The sequence below is a fragment of the Engraulis encrasicolus genome, chromosome 9 (assembly GCF_034702125.1).
Source record: "Engraulis encrasicolus isolate BLACKSEA-1 chromosome 9, IST_EnEncr_1.0, whole genome shotgun sequence".
NCBI lineage: Eukaryota > Metazoa > Chordata > Actinopteri > Clupeiformes > Engraulidae > Engraulis > Engraulis encrasicolus.
The window spans coordinates 34,657,236-34,676,096 of NC_085865.1; the positions used below are offsets into that span (position 1 = coordinate 34,657,236).

The window sequence follows — 18,861 nt, forward strand, 5'->3', positions numbered from 1 at the left end:
TCTAGGGGGACCAGGTGTTCACTAATTGGGGTTTATATAAAGGCACTGTGGATGTGGTAAGTTTGAAGAAGGCCAGACGGCCGAAACGTCACTTCACCATTAAAACATGGAGCAGAGTGTGCGGCATTCTTTTCTTTTTCTTTAACACTGACCTTGCCATGAGTACCAAGCTCAACACCCTCCACGCAGATCGCCATCTCTCTTGCAGGAGTAGCCCCAGATACATGCTGGTATCCATTCTCTGGGGTGATATTCCTATACATACAGTAGGATTAGTATATTGGTACTGTAGGCTATGTGTTTGTACCTAGACACACACACACACACACACACACACACACACACACACACACACACACACACACACACACACACACACACACACACACACACACACAGATTCATTTTGCCACTGGATAGTATACAGCAGGAATAAGCTGAATAAAACGTACCCTGTGTGGCTGTGTTCTTGATAAGGTATCAGAGAAAAGGCAAAACAAATAGCCCGTCGGAAACTTATCAGTATTATTCTGTAAGAGATAATCAGGGTCATCAGTCACAAACCATCTATAAAAGGCCAGGTGAGGTCAATTAAAATACAAAGTCCTGGTTGTACATGTGTCTTGGTTGCAAAATACACACCTGCCATCACTTGTGTCGTATTGGCGCATGTTTCTAATGAAATGAACTCTTTTAGAGCTTTTTGGTCGAGGAGATGAGACGCTGAACAGGAAACAGAATGGTCACAAAATTAGATCTGTATAAAAAGGAGACAATCCGCACACTTCAGGTCTTTTTTGTGCAAAGAAGCTTTACTTGACTTGCAAGCTTTCGGTCCTTAGACCTTCATCAGGCAGACCTGAAGACTGCAGATTGTCTCCTTTTTATACAGAAATTTCTACTGAATCCTGCACCTTCTAAACAGATGGGCGGTGACCTATCACAAATCTAGCCCACAAAATTAGATCTAAGATGTGCATGCCATGCCACATGCTGCCATACAACATACAGTTGTAGACCTATAAAGTATACATTTAGTACTGTACAATGCAAACGCAGCACCTGAATTATGTACCTGCTGAGGGCAGTGTTTTCATCAATGTCCTGCAGGGTGTTAAGCCGTTGAAACGCAAGTCTGCGTCTGAAACATACAGATTGGTTATAGTTGTATTACAGTGTTGTTCAGAACAACAACAACAGAACAAAAAAGTGAACAATCAACCACTTTTTTCCTTGATGAAGACTGGATCTGATATTCTGGATGATGGCAATATTACCGTTTTTTATTTACAAATAAACAACGTTCTTGCACCAAAAACATTGTGTAGCGAAGAGGAGTAGATATGCCTACTAGGACTTGTAACCATTATTGCTCAGGTACCAAACTGGGACTCTGATCACCCCACCAGTTTGGTACCCCAGTTGGCCTCGGGAGGACAACTATACTCACACTTTGCTACACATTGTGCGAACCTTGTCCCACTCTATAAATGGGTTTACCATTTGTAAACAATCCTTGCGCACTGTTCAACCCCTGATTGTTGGAAGCTGGTTGGCTGCTTACCATGGGCCTATACTACAAAGCTGGTTCAAGAGTAAACCAGGTTAACTTAAGAGGTAAATCATCTAATAGTGAGGACTCCAGGCTCTTCTATTAGATGATTTACCTCTTAACTTCACCTGGTTTACTCCTGAACCAGCTTTGTAGTACAGTATAAGCCCCTCCTTACCCCATCTCACAACATGAATGTTTGTAAACAAAAAACCTATATACTGTATATGAAAGTTACCTTGTCCTCTGATGCTCCAGGGAAGTGCTGCAGCTCTGGCTGTCTGCTGAGTTGTGCGTTTGCTTCTTCTGGGCACCGCTGGCATCAGACAGACTTCTCTGTCTCAGAGGTGCTGGGGTGGTGGCCCGTCCCGTGACAGCAGTGTCAGACAGACAAGGGGTGACATGAGGATGACTTCTTGTGCCGATTGCAGCCTGCACTTCAGAGTCACACACCTTCTTATTAGTAACTGGCAGAGGCGTTGGCACATCACTGCCGGAAGTCTGATCATCTCCGCCAGAACTGTGAACAGGTGCTGTTGTGGTACAGCTGTGATGCTGCCATGTCGACGTGGCAACAACCTTGCCCCCCATGCCAGCATGTGAAGCACCCTGCACATAGCCCTGTGGCGGTGGGTGACCATCCAGGGAGATGTTCCTCAGGAAATGTAGAGCAGCCCGCCTCTTTCGCTGGTCCATGGCTTCATGTGTTTTGAATCCTATTCTCTATAACCAGGGATGCTTGAGGATAGCTGTAGCAGGCTGCTTAGGATGCACAGCTGTGTGTGGCAGGTCTTGAGCTGCTCAAGAGTCCTCCTCAGAGCCATCAGAGGCAGAATGGTCAGAGAGAGGGCCGGATTAACACACAGGCTAGATATGGCTGCAGCCTAGGGGGTCCCCACCTGCAAGGGCCCCGCTGATTGGTCAGAAGTGAAAAATTGTGAAATGATAAATTTCATATTGAAAAAAATCACCTGTAATTTTGAGTAGAGTTGGTAGACATGTTATCCTTAATTCCTAGCACGTAATTATAACACTGTATGTACATTTGTCGTGAATTTTGCCCTCCGGAGGGCCCCACAGCAACCTGTAGCTTAGGGGCCCCAGGCCATCTTAATCCGGCCCTGGTCAGAGACCCTTCATGTCAGAGCACGCTGAGGCTGTAACAGTAACATGACATTCTTTAAACTTGAACTTTTACACCACAGAACAGTTAGAAAGAGAGCCAAGAAATTAGTTGGGAGAGAGAGATGGGGAAGGTAGCCTGATTATCATCGATGTTCAAATCTTTTCGAGACTTGGTCTGACCAGGAGCATAACAATTAACATTTCCCAAACGGCATGGTTGACCCGCCTCCCTTGGTTTGCTTATGGTTGTTTGCTTACTGACTAAGTGGGAGGACTCAGAAAGTACTTGCATTGCTCTTGACCTGACTAGTTGCAACGCTGAAAGTGTTGCGTCACTAGGAGGGCACGGCCTGGCTAGGGGAAGGAGGATTGGGAATCACCCTTGTGCAACAGTTGAACCCAGTTCCCCGGCGTAATGGTACAGCTCCTCAGCCCACTGAGTCAACATGGCATTTGTAAGGTTTTCATCTAACAGTACTTCGTCTTATTAAAAGTAAAAGGATATGTGAATGTATAATCTGGATGTCCTCCGCCATCATACAAAAAATACTCACAGAGCTTCAGATCCCCCTGTCTTGCCTGTGATCATCAATGGCCAAGGGGTCATTCTGGGAGTGGGACATAATTGAGAGATTCATTGTGTCAACACAAAACCTTGCACTGCACAGGTAGGAACTGGTAGAGCCAGTTAACACCATGTGACCTTCAATTTATCTAATGAAATGATAATATGGGAGATGGATAATATTAAAAAGTAAAATTGTATGTAAAAAAATGAACTTCATATGGCAACACCATCCTAACAAGATCCAGCTGAAAAAGAATGAGGGGGAATGTTGCCCTTGAAAATCTGACACATTCTTGTATTAACTTGCTGCGACATGGGAGCCAAATTGCAACATTGCATAGATGTCTGAAAACAATAGCAAGGAAAATGGTTGTAAGGAATTTAACCAGTATAGTTAATGTAAATGGGAAGCCATTCCTTCAGCCAAACGTTATTATATAATTGGAGTGGTCATACATGTTTAAAAAAAACAACAACAACAAAAACATGTAGCACCCCATGTGTGTCACAGCTCGATTTTGTAGCAATTTTGCTTCACCTTGAGAATGAATATGTGGCAACAGTTTGTGGAATATTACAATAGCAGCATTGACCGACATTTCCCATGGGAACTCCCTTTGACCACAGACACTTCACTGGTCTATGAGGTAAAAACCTAATTCGATCATTCTTTTTGTAAAAATCAATGTATTTGTATCCGTGATCTGGCAGTAAGTGTTGTTTATTGTATTATTCACCCATACTGTGGACTCTTGCCCTGTTGTCATGGAATTCGGTATTACAGGTTACAAATTCAATAATATGGAGAATTGCATTAGCTGATCATTTCTATAATCAAACCTGAATATGGGTGAATATTGTGTCATTTTATCAGACATAAAATAGATACCGTATGTAAATATTAAGGGATTTGTACATAGCTTTAAAACAACATGCTTTTAAAAGAGGTTTTCATGTTTTGGCATAGCATATTATATAGCATATTGCAGGGATGGCTGTCAATGGGGAAGTGGTGTTGGAGGAACTGTCAAATGATGATGACCAAGGTGTCCAGGAGGTTGCCTTGCTTCAGACCTTTCTGAGAGGACATCCCAAAACATTAGGGGTTGGAATACCACACTTATTTTCTAATAGGTCTTAAGTAACTAACGTCGTTCAACATTTCTAAAATGCACATGAGATTATTTTTTAATGCTTACTTTATTTCAAAACTTCAAGTTCGGCTTAAGTTCTTTTACAACATCATTCAAATAAAAATGTTCATCTTTCTTAAGACCTAGATACAACATTTTCTATAAAAAATTTAATTCCACAAATCATTAATGGTTAATTTTTTTTTTACTGAACCTTTTGAGTCTGAAAACCACCATCAAATGCCATGTTTGTCACACCCCATACAGGCTATTGAATTGTTCATTGGAGGAGTCTTGTTCATGTTTGGTGTGGAGATGACGATTCAGCCTCACACACTGTCCGCTCAATCAGGCTTTAATTTCTGGGGAGGCCTAATGGTAAGATTTTGGTGAATAACTTGGGTGTTCTATGATGCACTTCTCTATGAATGCAGCTCTTGACCTTTGGTATGGTAACACTGATGAAGTTTTGAAGCACAAATTACTTCACAAATTCATAAATTAAGCGAAATATGAATTCCTCTTTCATCAGTTTGTGAGTGCTGGAGCCCTCTCCATTGCAGCTAACACAAAGCTTACTGAGATTTTGGTGAGTAAGAGAGAGAAGACAATGAATGTATGATTACGTCCTCCTAAATCTGTAATTCATCTTCTTAAATTACTTGCATTTCTCCATCTACATAATTTATCTTTATGCCTATACAAGAAAATATCAATGAGAGAAAGCACTGAATGTGCACATGTCGGCACAGACTGAAAAACACAGCCCTCATGCTTTTATTATGTCCAGTCTTTTTTTAATTTAATTTATGCGGCTATATGTTATATTCATGATGGTTTACTCTGTTCAGGTGAAAGCCTCAATGGGAATGCATATCCTCTGCATGCATAGTGCAGTGATTGGCATTGTTCTCCTGTCTCTGGACCTCTCATACTTTGTGAAACAATGTATTCACTTTGCGCATATGGATTTTCCATCGTTTGCGGTATGTGTGACCAATCCATTACAGTACTATACCTACAGTACGTTATGCAAATATTATTCTGTGGTACGTATTGCTCTTTTGATCGTATGTTGTCCCGGGCCCAGGGAGATAGGGCGGGGGCCCAGAATTGGGTCCCCATTATATTGTATGTATTGGGTACGGGGCCCCTTTCAGATGACTTTGTCCCGGACCCAGCAAAAGCTGTCAGCGGCCCTGATCACATGCATCATCAGCAAGGGGGCCAGGTTGGTTGCCAACTCTGGTTGCTCTTGATAAAGATCGTCCCTGTTTTTTCTGTCTCTCCTCTAGACAAGATCTGTGTCAGTCACTGTAATCCTGCTCATTCTGACCCTGGGGGAGCTGCTGATTGCCCTTTATCTCTGTGTGTGGGCCTTCAAAGCTACCTGCTCCTCACGCCACCTTCCGAAGGTGAGGCATGTAATAAATGTGTAGTATAATGTAGCGATGTGAGGTGTAATAACCAATTGATGTGTTAGCAATGACATAGAAGTACCACCACATGACATTACATTACATGACATCATCAGGTCATTCATGTTTGTTTGATATTAGTCTTCTTCACATCATTTTGGCCAAATAAAGACATCTTGCTCTATTAGTATTCAGGCTGCCAAAGATTCAACTGTGTGTATGTATGCAGATTCAGTTTGTTTCAGACCCGTGTGGCCAAACCTCTTCTACTACTGAGAACTCCACCCAAGCCCAAGGCTCGCTGGTAATGGTCAATGACCATCCTCATGAGGAGCTGTAATTCGGGACCCACACAGGCAGGCAGGTGCCTGGATACTGCAATGGAAGGAACAACATTTTTGGATCCAAGTTTCTTTGGAGTTTTTTTTTATGATTCTGATCATTGGATTATTATGATTATGTGTGGATTGTTTTTTTTTTTTAACTTGTTGTAGTTTCTGCCAAGTGATGTTTATTTGATGACAAAATAGAGTCCATGGTACTGAATACATATTAGTTAAAATTATAAAAAAAACTCTTTAGTTACACAGCTATAAATTACAAACGTCAGCATAAATCTACTTAAATAAATGGTAATGAAATATATTTCAAGTGCCAAAATGGCACTTTCTCTAATTAATCCAATATGCTCTTGTAATTCATCAGTCTGCATGCCACAATTGCACTTACTGTATCTGAAGTGAAAAATAAAAAACGGCTTTATGGACAACATGAATGAATGGGTGTGTTAGTGACTGTGTGGCTTAGTATTAATGTGTAAAAGGAGACCACATCTTTGGACTGGTGCCATAAAAAAACAATGTCTTTCCTCCCGTGTTTACATGAGGCCTTTTATTAGAACATTTTAACAGGTTACATTTTACAACTATTTGTGAAGCTCAGCCATCTAATCTCCAAGTTCAACACTACATGTCAGTTACGCAATATCACCCTTATCAAATGTCTCTATTGCTGTCAATTTCATTTGTGTAAACTGTTTTTTTTAACTTCAAAACACCAAAAGTTGATCATCATAAAAAGAAAAATACCAAGAAAATATTTCTCTTTTAAAATGTCTTTTAACAGTACAGTTTTAAAGGGAAACTTACCTAATTAACAGAGAGGCAGAGAGAAAAAAACAGATCACTCATTGAGGTTTTGGAACCTGAGATTCTATAAGCAGTTGTGAGGGTGTTCTCTCCCCGTCAGATGGCTTACAGGCTTACAGCTTAATGCTTTCAAACTGCGAGCACAAGGTCTCGCCACTGAACTTTGGAAAGAGGAGACACGTTTTGGGTGGGGGGGGGGGGGGGGTTTGCTGATGTGCTTCAGGGAGAAGAATGACACGTTTTGGGAGAGGAGGTCCCAGTGAAGAAGTGAATGTTTATGATCCACTCAAAAACACCTGAACTTGAGTGGACGTCATCGTCAGACCATCTTCATAAAGGAAAGTGGATACATACAACACATAACATGAAATGGTTGTCTGGCTTCATTTCGCTATCCAGACTTAGTGGTGAAAAACACTAACTGGGTATTCAGACCGGCAGCTACTAAAGCAATAAAGCAACTGACGTCAAAACACAACACTCTTGGTAGCTCATGATTTGAAAAAAAAAAAAAAAAAGTTCAATTATAGTTCATGTATGTGCATCATTTTGCACAATCCAGTTGGACAACACAGCGCACTGCCATGAGGTCTACTAGATTTGAATGTCCCTGGTCGCCCAAGAAGCTACGCTTACAAAGCTGCTGCTTCCATCATCGGAAGTGTTGTCTCTTTTGGAGATCATGTTGGAAAACCGTGACTTCTGTCGCTATGGTAGCTCTAGCTGTTCTCGGCCTGAACATGCAGTTTGTGTGAGTCTCTCTGTTTCAGTCAGGAGGACAGAAGGCGCCCACTAATTGTTCATGATTGGCTTTCCCAGGTCAAACCACAGGCTGTTCCAATAAACACACACACACACACATGCACACGCACACGTGTGCTAAGGCTTCTCTGCAAGGCCTCTTTATGTTCAAGCCCATTCAGAATGAGCTCGAGACATAATTGCCATTTGTTTTACAATCCAGGCCATGATTTTCTTCTCACCTCATAACATGATTCAGTCAGTGAACAATAGAGGCGGTCAGGCCGACACGGGGCGACCGGCTGGGTGTTTGGGGTGTGGTGAGTCAAGATGGGGTTTGGGGGGAGGGGGCAGTTAGGGTCAAGTCGAGTGATTTCTGCTGACGAAATTGTAGACCAGGAATTGGGAGGTGCCGCAGTAGCGGGTGGCGAAGAGCTTTCCGTCGGGCGTCGGGTCTGAGAAGGCGATCTCCTCTTTGCTCAGGTGGGAACCGTAGATGAAGTTGTTCCTACAATGGGATGCAGAGAAGTGTGTTTAAAAAAAAAAAAAAAACAGTTGCTTTGCACCGATCAATTATGCACATTCTTTTTTTTAATGGTATTTTTCAACTTTATTCCATAGGACAGTGTGAGAGGTGGACAGGAAGCGAATTGGGAGAGAGACCGGAAGGGGACGGCAAAGGACCTGGGCCGGGAATCGAACCCGGGTCAGCCGCGGCAGGGCCCAATTATGTAACCTGGTTCTCACGCAGATGGATCACGAAGTGTAACGAAGATGCACGAAGCACTAGGGGTCTCGCGAGAGCCAGGCTACCAATTATGCACATTCACTGGGTTTCACATTCACAATACTGTAAACTGCAACACAACATACTGGATATATCCATACTGTATATAACCAGTCTCTGTCCACATTTAAACAGTTGGCTTGATCTGAACTCCCTGAAAAACCAACAAAAATGGTTGGTCGGCACAGGCCGAATAAATGAATTCCTCTTCTATGTGAAAAGTTCATAAACACCGCACACTAGATACTGTTCTTTTTTTCTCTTTATTTTTTTACATTGATCACCTTTTCCTGCCTAACACCTGCACCTGGACAGCTGAAGGGTTGTGCACAAGGGCTTTCTTGCACTTCGAAAATTCCTCTTCTACTTCCTTAATCAAAGCCGGCCTGTGACAGTAAAACAAGGCTGGCCGGAGCTAGGCCTGATAGTAGAAGAAAATCCTGAGGCTGAACACTTTTTGAAATGAAATGAGAAAATCTTAATGACTAAATATTCTCAGTATAGACCTATCATATACCTTTTTCTTGCAAACAAACCGTGAAGCATTAAATCAGGCACCGAGCCTGAATACTGTCCCCCTTTTCTACTCTTTTCGACCAGGGCCAGCCCCGGTGCTGGTGCCGAGCTGGTGTCGGACTCAGCACCGGTTCAACGCTTTTCGACCAATACATGACTGGTGCTCAAAAAACCTGGCACGGCGACTCCAGAAATTTGTTGGGTACAGTTGACCACCGCAAACGTCACTGAGCTCACCTGAGGCACTCGATCATGCGCGAGGCGATGCCCTTCCTCCGCATGAGGCTGAAGACCCAGATGCGGCTGATGCCACAGAGGGCCGGCTCGGGGTTGGTGGAGCAGCACCAGGCGCGCTGCCGCTCGAACATCACCTTCTCCCCCTCCGAGCCCTGAGGCACTGGCTCCTCGATCACCCGGTAGCCCTGTGGAGAGGAGAGGGGGAGAAAGGAGAGAGGAGAGAGGGGGCAGTGGAGAGGAGAGAGGACAGGAGAGGAGAGAGAGGAGAGGAGACAGTGGAGAGAAGAGTGGAGAGGAGACAAGAAAGGGGAGAGGAGAGAGGGGTGAGGGGAGAGGCGTGAGGAGAGGGGACAGTGGAGAGGACAGAGGAGAGGAGAGGAGACAGTGGAGAGGACAGAGGAAACAGGGGACAGTCGACAAGAGGCCTCATTACAGAAACTCCAAAATACTATCCTGTCCTAAGTTAGGGTGAGCACAGTAAAGGGTTAAAAAAAAAGTAGGCCAGATATTAAAATAAAGAATGTGGGTGTGAATGCTGGTCATGAGCTCTTCCACCACAACCTGGTAGCCCTAATGGAGGAGAGGGGGACAGGGACAGTTACTCTAAGAACCTCACAGGACATGAGGGGGGGGGGGGTCGTGCGAAGGACAGGGGACAGTTAACGCTGACAACTGAAAAACACGGCGGGTGGACCAACAGAAAGACATTAAGGGTCATCGCAATGCCTCTGAGGGGTCTGGCAATCAGAGGTTTCAAAAGCAAAAGTAAAAAGTAAAAAAGGAACACTGTTTCCTTCCAAAACAGGTAATATAAATGATTTATTAATAAATAATTATCTGAGTAATCAGTAGACCTATGTACTCGTCTTACAGTCAGCTGACTTTGCAAGTTCCTGGTGGGTCCTTTTTAGGTTTTCAGTGTTTCTCAGTAACAACACAGTCCATCTCATTAGGTACAATGGCGTACATGGTGTAACAGCTATGTGATATCTCACGTACTGGTGTTGTACTTACTTCCATCATGAATTTACTTTCGCTTTTAGTTTTGACACCTCAGCAGGTAATAACTGGGGGAGTCTCAGTTGAAAAGACCCTCAGTTGAGTTGAGACCCTCAGTTGAAAAGACCCCGGGAAGAATAGCTCATGCTAAAAGCAAAAGCTAATGGGGATCTAATAAAAACAAAACAAAACAAACCTCCTGAATATGCTCTGCGATGAGGCAGCCTGCCACCTTCTTGTCATTAGAGATGAACAGGAAGGTTTTGGTCTGGGAGGGGCACTTGGTCTCCGCCTGGTGAAAGCCCAGGTCATTGTCCACCATCTCCCTAATTTCCTCCACCTTCACACAGGATCAAACATATAAGAGGGATTACATTGTTGGTTACTCAAAGCCCTTTTTGTATCATACATTAGAAAGGAGAATAACTACGGCACATCATTCCACTTTTTATAATTGAGCAACATGCTTGCGTCTAAGCAAACCAGGATACACAATTTTAAAACGATGAATAGTGTGTACTATGATTTTCTTTTTTTAATTTCAATTGTGAATCTGCAATTCACCAGCGTTACAATGTCAAAATAAAAGTGGGATGTGCAAGAGCATCTTCAAAATCTTAACACCCTGTATCCATTCCGGGTAAATAAACCTCAATAACAGAAGATGTTGTTAATTCAACAAAAAGGAACATACCTTTTTCAGTGCATATTTGGGGTCATCGGGAAGGACTAAAATGATTTTGCCATCTGGGTACTCCCCGAGAATCCTCTCCTTCTTCCATCCCTGAAGTTGTCAAAGGAAAGATTTAGTATGAATACAAAAAAACAAAATCCCAAAGCTACTATGTACATATGACTAATATCTTGCCGGCCTTGTTTAACAGTGAAGAGTGGGACAGGAAATGAGTGAGAGAGAGAGAGAGACGGGGGAGGATCGGGAAATGACCCGGTTCAGTGCCCAGCCGACTAAGCCACAGCTGGGCAAAGTTATTATTTTGTGTGCATGTGATGTGGGCTTCTGCTCACCACATATTTGACTGCGCTGATGAACAGGTTGTGGAACAGCAAGTGCTGGGACTCGTCTTCTTGGCTGGATGCGGTATAGAGCATCCCACACACACCACACACCACCGCGCCAGACTTCTTCTGGCCAGACTCCTTCTGGCCAGACTCCTACAGTGCACACATAAACAGACACATGTTTTGTTTCATAAAATCTTGGTATGCTTTCATTACATATAATCATTCCACAAATTGTTGGAAACATTATTCACTTGTATGGTCAGTGTAGATGTACTTTCAGTTTTCCTGTAGTCAATTTAAAATAAAAATGTTTTGTCTGTCTGTTTGTTTGCTTTTAAACTAACAATGCAGCTGAAATTTAAAATGAGTGAATTCCATTTCTTCTCTGTGAACACGCAATACCAGCATTGGGAACCGGTGCATTAGCAGAAGTGTAGGCTGAGTGTTGCTGCTATATTAAGACTCACGGTGGTGGTAGTGCCGCTCGCTTGGGCTTGGGCTTGGCCTCCTTTGCTGTCCTCCTTACCCGCCTCCTCCTGGAGCTTAGTGTCCGACTGAGGAGCACAGTTAGACCTGCAACACACACACAGGGCATTTTAGATATATATTTTTTGTGATTAACTTTTTATTCGTTTTTTAGTAAACACAAACACGAAACAAAAAAACAAAAAAAACCAACAACAAAAAACCCTGTCATCCTCATAACATGAAGTCAGGGAATAAGCTTAGTGGACAAAGAGAGAGAGGGGGGCATTTTATATTATGTACTGCAGTGGCTCCCCCCTTCCTTTAATCATTTTTAGGGGCGTCCATGCCCCCAGCTAACAGGACAGCCGAAGATGGCAACAGGAAGCAAACGGGACAGAGACAGGGGAGGACCGAGAAGTCTGGACTCAAACCGGGGTCCCTGTGGGTGGGCATGCAAGCCCAAATGTGGGGGGCCCAGCACCAGTGCCCCCCGCTGCAGTGGCTTTTAACCTGGGGTGCAGGCACCCCCTGGGGGTGCGCTACAGATTGCAGGAGGCGCAAAGAATTTTTTTTTTGTTGAGGTTGTGACCAAAATTCTGCTTGCGAACATTACATTATATCAAATCAAAACCAAACATGTTTTAGCCCCCATTTAAAGTCATTAAGGTTTGTCTTCTTGGGCAGGGTTAGGGGGTACTTTGAGAAAAAAAGGTTAAGAACCACTTATGTACGGTATGCACGGCACGCATGTTACTGTATGTCTGTATTGGGGCAGCCAAATGGCTAGTTGCATGGTCATGTAACACAGCACACTTTTTAAATATATCTTATGGGGGGTTTCAACTTTATTTAAATAGGACAGTGAAGAATGGGACAGGAAATGAGTGGGAAAGAGAGACGGGGGAGGATATGGAAATGACCCAGGTCGGGAATCGAACCCGGGTCGCCCTCGTAGCAGTCCAGTGCCCAGCCGACTAAGCCACGCCTGGGCCGTAACACAGCACACTTCAGTGATCTGAACAGAAAACCTGAACTTTTCAGTTACAACAAGAAGAACACCACAAATAATGACAATGAAAAACAAAAACCTTAAAGAATGTATTCTTTCGGATGATGGTGAGACTGAGTGGGAACATGAATGAATGAATGAATGAATGAATGAATGAATGAATTTGTTATATCTTACTGGACAGTCTCTGTGGCTGGTGACTTCATCTGATTCGTTTCAGCTGGTGATTTCACCTCTTTCACTACAGGAGCTAAAAAAAAGACTCGTGTCATGCTCTAAACTTGAACAATAAGACACAAAATTTGAGTATACAGCTGTAACATTACTTGCTTTGGTTAGAATCAACACAGTGAAGAAGGTTAGGGATAACACTGTTATTAGCTTTATAATAACCAACATGACAGATACAGAATTACTACAGATATGTTGAGTGCAGACTCATGACATGCTACGGATATAGCATACAGATATCCTGTATTATATCACAGGATTTTAAAATAGCTTTACCTGTGGGTGGCTTCGGACATTGCTGCTTTGCTGCAACAGTAATCGGCGGTGCTTTGGGCTGTATTGACGTCTGTCCTACATTACCCTGTAAGATTTGATCACAAGGAAAAAAAGGACATCTGTGTTAAAATGAGCATGATCTTTTGTCTGGCTAAATGGTAACATGTTGACATGATGAATATGTATTGCCTTTGTGCAGTCACCTGTGGCAATGTTATAACTATGGTGCATTTGAAATTTAATATGAAAGCTAACAAAATGCGCCAGGCCATACATTTCAATACGATGTCATGCACATGAATACCTTAACACGCATTCACTACAGCAGTGTTACAGAAATCATGAAATGTTGACTCATTACCTCGTGCTTCCCATTGCTGGATGCCGCTGGCGCTGGCTTAGGAGGAGGAATCTCATCGTCCATACCATCCAGCACAAAGTCATCAGCAGAGTACTTGGGCCTCGGCCGGTACGGCTTGTACTCCACCGGGGGACGTGTCTTCGCAGGGGCAGTCACCCCGTTGGGTCGCCGAGGGGGAACGGGCGGGAGGACTCTCTTGGGGTCCAGTCTGCTGCTGCCGGGGGGTTTCGGGGTACTCTGGTTCACGACAGGGACAGGGCGTTTTGGGGTCTGGTCAGGTTTAGTCGCAGCTGAAGAGGCAGCTTTGGTTGGAAGGGTACCCACAGAGGTGGTGGCGGCGGCAACAGCAGTAGGAGAAGGCGTCGGGGTATGAACAGGAGGAGTGGTACGAAGAGGAGAAGAAGTAACAGCAGAGATGGGAGAAACAGGAGTAGGAGTAGTAGTAGTAGTAGTAGTAGTAGTAGTAGAGAGGGAGCCTGGAGACACCCTGCTGGGTACCTCCTCTCCAGGAGACTGGAGGTTGTGACCGGCCTGCTCGGACTTGAGCGCCTTCATCCGCGTCCAGGTGAGCTTGTCCCTCTGCAGCTCCACCTGTCGTAAGCGCTGGTACCGCGACAGCTTCTTCTTCTCGTGGATCTTCAGCGGCACGGACACCTGGCTCAGGAAGAACCTCCTCTTGGGCGTCTCTGGCTCTGGCGGAGGCTGAGGCTGAGATTGAGATTGAGGCTGAGGTGGAGGCGGAGGTTGAGGCTGAGACTGAGGCTGACTCACTGGCTCTGGGAGCTTCTGGTCTGGTTCAGCGGTAGCGGGAGTCCGTGTTGGCTCCACGGAGGCGACCGGGAACTTAACCGCTTCTCCGTTCTTGATCTCGGGCTCATTATCTTTCGGCGTTGCAGGCGACGTGATGGTCTTTCCGGTACCATCTCCTGGAGCCGCTGCTGAGCATGGTGATGGTGATGGTGCTGGCGCTGGCAGTGCTGCTGTAACTGGGGTCTGGACAGCATCTCCTCCCTTTAACCTTTCCCTTTCTTTCTCTTTCTTCTCTTTGATGAGCGCCTCGTCCGACGCAATATCGTCGGCTATCTCCTCGCACAAGGCCAGCAGGTTCAGCTGCTTGTGTGAAGCCCTCTTGGAGGCGGCCGCCTTGGCCTCTGCCTGTGCGGCTAGCCGGGCTTTGGTCCGGGCCTGGGGATTCATGGCCTGCTTCTTAGCCACCAGGCTGAGTCCGCTGACTGAGCTCCCCGAGCCGGCCGCCGCCACGGCCTGGGAAGCTGTCGCAGAGCTCAGCAGTCCGAGCGCCACCTTGTCCTGTGCGTCCAGCTGGCTATCGGCCGAGCTCTCTGGCTGGTTCTCGCTCTCCACCTCCACCACGCAGTTCTCGATCTCGATCTCCATGAAGTCGCTGACCAGCATCACTTGTTGTGCGTCCGGCTGACACTCCAGTTCCGGCGAGGGGGAATGGCTATCGGTTTCCATTGGAGGATGATCGACGTCCATGTTGTCACTGTCCAGCATCCCTTGCTGTCTGTCTGGGTGACACTCCAGCTCTTGCGAGGGGGACTTGTTATCTGTTTCCATTGGAGGAAGATCAGCAACACTGCATGTGCTGACGGCTGTCACCTCAGCTGAACTGGGAGGGTCAATACACACAGTAGACTCTTCGAGGACTGTTTCTGAGTGTTCTGCGATGCATATACTGTCTTGTAATGGTCCGTCTGATTCGCCGACAGCGGCAGGAGGGGCTTCCTCATGCTTTTCTTGGCTATCCTGAAGGTGCTCACTGGTAGTGACAGAAGAGGTATAGCAAAGGGGAGTAAAGTTGCCCTGATCCACTCCATCCGATTCAGCAACAGGGCTAGCCGCAGGGGAGATGTCCTCATATATTCTCTTGATATCTTCACTGTGTTCACTGGTGGAGTGCGGAGGAGGAGCTTCCTCTGCCTTTTGTCCGTTATCTTCACTGTGCTCACTGGTGGGGAGAGGAGGAATTTCCTGGTGGTTATCTTCACCATGTTCGTTGGTAGGGACAGGGGGTATCTCCTCATGCTTTTCTTGAACACCTTCACTGTGCTCTATAGTAGCGAGAGGAGGGACTGCATCTTGCCTTTGCTGGTTATCTCCACTCTGCTCTGTCACCTTTGTGGTAGACAATGGGAAGGCCTTCAGTAAGTCTGCAGTCTTACTCATATGGACTGCATATATTTGATGAAATATCTGCACTTTGTCAGCTACAGCAGTGCGCGGTGGTTCTTTCTTTACACCAGCATTCTCTTTATTTTGTTCTAGTACTGGATGTGGAATCTCAGTTGAATGTGCAACTTCTAGATGTGGAGCTTCTTGTGGATGTGTAAGTCCTTCTGAATGTGACACTTCCTCTGATTGTAGCGTAATCTCAGCATTGTCACCTACAGCAGGAAGTGCTTCTTTTTCACCCTTATGGTCCTTTTCATCTAAGCCGTCCTCTGCATGTAACACCTCTGCTTTGTCATTGACCGCTGTCTGCTGTTCATCCAACTTTGTAGCATCCAACTGTTCAATATGACCTTCTTCCAGATGTGAAACCTCTGTCTTGTCACTAATAGAAGTTGAGTGATTATCCTTTGCATCATCCAGCTTTTCAACTTTATCTTCTTCAGGATGTGGAACCTTTACATTATCACTAACAGCAGTCGGCTGTTCATCTTTTGCAACATCCATCTTTTCAACTTGATACTCTTCTGGATGTGCAACCACAGTCTTATCACTAACTGCAATCAGTTTTGTGTCCTTTTCACCACCCACCTTTTCAGGATGTTCCACCTTCTCGCCATTCTCACCACAAGCCACAGCAGCTGGCTCTTTAGTTTCTGGTTCATATTTACTGGGCCGTGGCGCGTCTGTTACGGCTGTTGTATCGCCTTGTATCGGCTTAGGCTCCACTGGTTTATGCTCCGATATGGCTTCCTGCTTGGGCTTCCCAATACCCTCGCTCTCGTATCTCTCGTGTGCAGAGACTATAGCCTTCACTGGCTGGGGTTTCAAAGCAGTCAGTTTGGAGGATTTGCCATAATTATGATCTATCTGTATGAGGTCGAGTATCAACTGTAAACCTGTAGATTCCAACCTGACGGATATATCTGTTTCCTTTGGTTTGTACTTTTTCTTGTAGCCCGCTGCTAGCCCGTTTGATGGAGGGCGACCCACCGGACGGCGCTTTACCACTTCGCCCTCGCCGTCCTTCTTTTCCTTGCCGGACTTCCTCCTGGTTCTTTTTCGTGGGATCGCCTCTCGGTTTTGTGCAGATGTTTCTGTGTCCTTCGAATTTGCTGGTTTTGATTTACCTCCCTCTTCCTCTTCTGCTGCTACGGGTTTTGACTGTTTCCGCCTTTTGAAACCCTTTGGTGGTCCCCTGCGCTTGCCTGGTGGACGGGGGCTTGCATTACCGCAGTCTTCTCCAGCAGGTGATTTCGTGGACTGCTGCTGCTGATGATCCTCAGTCTTTTTCTTCTGGGATGCTGCTGCTCGCTGCGACCTGCGTGGCGTCTCAAGAACATTGCTCTGCTCTGTCGTCCCCGTTCCTGACTGCTGATCCAGCTTAATCTTTTTCGTTTGGTCTTCAGCCGACTGAACTCTTCTTTTATAAGCTGGCATTCTGTGACGAGACAAAAAAGCATGGGAGAAAATGTTAATATATGCATTCATTATTCATCTATAAGCAGACAGTTCACATGGAACAAGGGTATTCACACATGGATGTGACAGCTATGAACTAGGGGGCATAGCTGAACATGTGAAATCTACACTACTAGCAAGTTTCCAATGACAAATTGGAAGAAAAGTGGACAGTGCACGGAGATAAAATATCGTTGCAACAAGGCATCCAAAACGCACGTCATATGTAAACAGAAGGCCTGTCCCAACCTTTGGAAAGCCAGTGGTCTTCTTACTAACTCTACAAATGCTTTTCAAAATCTTGCTTACCAAAAAACATTATCAAGGTTGCCTGAAATATACCGACTTTCAACTTATACAGACAGAAATGTAATGTAGTTGATACCAGGCCAGCGAATGTTGTGACCGGTTGATTGATTGGTTGGTGCAGCGGTGTGATCCGACAAAAATAACATGCTACTCAAGTCAGCCGGGATGATGAGCAATTGATCTTTTGACAGTTATACTATGCACAATCGATGTCACGCTGTGTGTACAGTCACCTTTGTTTTCTATGAATATTTTCACCGGCCACTTATCTTGCTCAAAGGGTCCGTTTTCGCAGACTAGCTCCGCTTGTTGCTAGCTAGCTAGATATCCGCTAATTATCATTCAAAACTACAATCATCACAAATCAGAACGCTTGAATATTTATTCATGATCAGTTGCGGGCTGTTGAATGATATATGATATGTACACTCATCTAACAAATGCATTTATCATACAACTGTTTTGTATGGTTGTTGACAGATCACTACTGGATTTTTCCACGTAACTGTTCATCGGCTAGCTTGGCAGAGAACAGACAACTAGCAAGCCAGATATCAAAGAAGAAATAAGGAACTCGATTGGCAGTTACGATTTATTGGTGATGTCCAATGTATAGCGGTACACATTACAGCTCGCATAATTATCATCATTTGCAGGCAAACAAATTATTTGTAATAGAAACTCACTTAATCGATTACTTCTACTCCCCAACCACAGCTGTTTTCTTCTGTAAAGTTTGGCTGTACTTCCGGGAGCTAGACAGGCAGAGGGAAGTGAAGAGAAAAAAAAGCTCGTTGTTTTTTTCCCTTTCTCTCTTTTTTGGATGATGATAATAGATATTCCACCTAGTAATCAACAAAAAAATGACTGAATTACTTTTGTGCTTGAGGACTGGGTGGTCAGTCACCACTATTATTGTTACAACAAACGGAACAAGCTGTTAGTGCACCCTATGCACCCTATACACTTGCAATCTTTTGTTGCAAATAACTGCCACACGTGCATGAGTTATTACACCTAAAATATCATAGGTATTAGGGATATTCTGTAATGGCACGTTACAACCATAGAACCTCTCTGTAACAACTGAGTTGTATCACAGCCCTAGAGTATCTGTGGTTGTATGCAGTTAGACAATAAAAGTATACCGCAATCCAATGTATTTGTTGCAAAGTAAATTATCTGCTGCTGGCTCGAAGTCTGCTACAGTATATCTACAAAAAAATCTTGAGAGAACTTGTTGACACGGTACATTTTGATGTTTACACCTCACTCAGCCCTTTAAAACAGTCTCGAGGAACCGGATATT

General features: G+C 44.7%; 2 protein-coding genes across 2 annotated transcripts; one reads left to right on the forward strand and one right to left on the reverse strand.

Annotated features, from left to right (window-relative positions):
- Positions 1-3,836: 3,836 nt before the first annotated feature.
- Positions 3,837-6,571, forward strand: LOC134455740 (membrane-spanning 4-domains subfamily A member 4A-like). Its single transcript, XM_063206994.1, has 7 exons — positions 3,837-3,892; positions 4,213-4,350; positions 4,646-4,756; positions 4,911-4,967; positions 5,230-5,364; positions 5,674-5,793; positions 6,026-6,571. The coding sequence occupies exons 2-7, from the start codon at positions 4,237-4,239 to the stop codon at positions 6,134-6,136; spliced, it is 648 nt and encodes a 215-aa protein (XP_063063064.1). The 5' UTR covers positions 3,837-3,892; positions 4,213-4,236; the 3' UTR covers positions 6,137-6,571.
- A 69-nt stretch (positions 6,572-6,640) lies between these two features.
- esco1 (establishment of sister chromatid cohesion N-acetyltransferase 1) lies at positions 6,641-18,298 on the reverse strand. Its single transcript, XM_063206975.1, has 10 exons — positions 18,239-18,298; positions 13,593-17,223; positions 13,232-13,316; positions 12,902-12,974; positions 11,715-11,820; positions 11,251-11,397; positions 10,919-11,008; positions 10,421-10,564; positions 9,226-9,410; positions 6,641-8,193 (listed from the first exon to the last, which is right to left on the reverse strand). Exons 2-10 carry the CDS (start codon positions 17,220-17,222, stop codon positions 8,046-8,048), a joined length of 4,608 nt encoding a protein of 1,535 aa, XP_063063045.1. The 5' UTR covers position 17,223; positions 18,239-18,298; the 3' UTR covers positions 6,641-8,045.
- Between the last annotated feature and the right edge of the window lie 563 nt (positions 18,299-18,861).

What these genes read in the sequence shown, in the direction of transcription:
- LOC134455740 (XM_063206994.1), top strand. Translation starts at nt 4,237, where the DNA reads ATGGCTGTCAATGGGGAAGTGGTGTTGGAGGAACTGTCAAATGATGAT. An exon ending in TGGATTTTCCATCGTTTGCG is followed by an intron (nt 5,365 to 5,673) that starts GTATGTGTGACC and finishes TCTCTCCTCTAG; the next exon opens with ACAAGATCTGTGTCAGTCAC. An exon ending in CCTCACGCCACCTTCCGAAG is followed by an intron (nt 5,794 to 6,025) that starts GTGAGGCATGTA and finishes GTATGTATGCAG; the next exon opens with ATTCAGTTTGTTTCAGACCC.
- esco1 (XM_063206975.1), bottom strand. Translation starts at nt 17,222, where the DNA reads ATGCCAGCTTATAAAAGAAGAGTTCAGTCGGCTGAAGACCAAACGAAA. An exon ending in CCAGCAATGGGAAGCACGAG is followed by an intron (nt 13,317 to 13,592) that starts GTAATGAGTCAA and finishes CAAATCTTACAG; the next exon opens with GGTAATGTAGGACAGACGTC. An exon ending in CCAGCCACAGAGACTGTCCA is followed by an intron (nt 11,821 to 12,901) that starts GTAAGATATAAC and finishes TGTGTGTTGCAG; the next exon opens with GTCTAACTGTGCTCCTCAGT.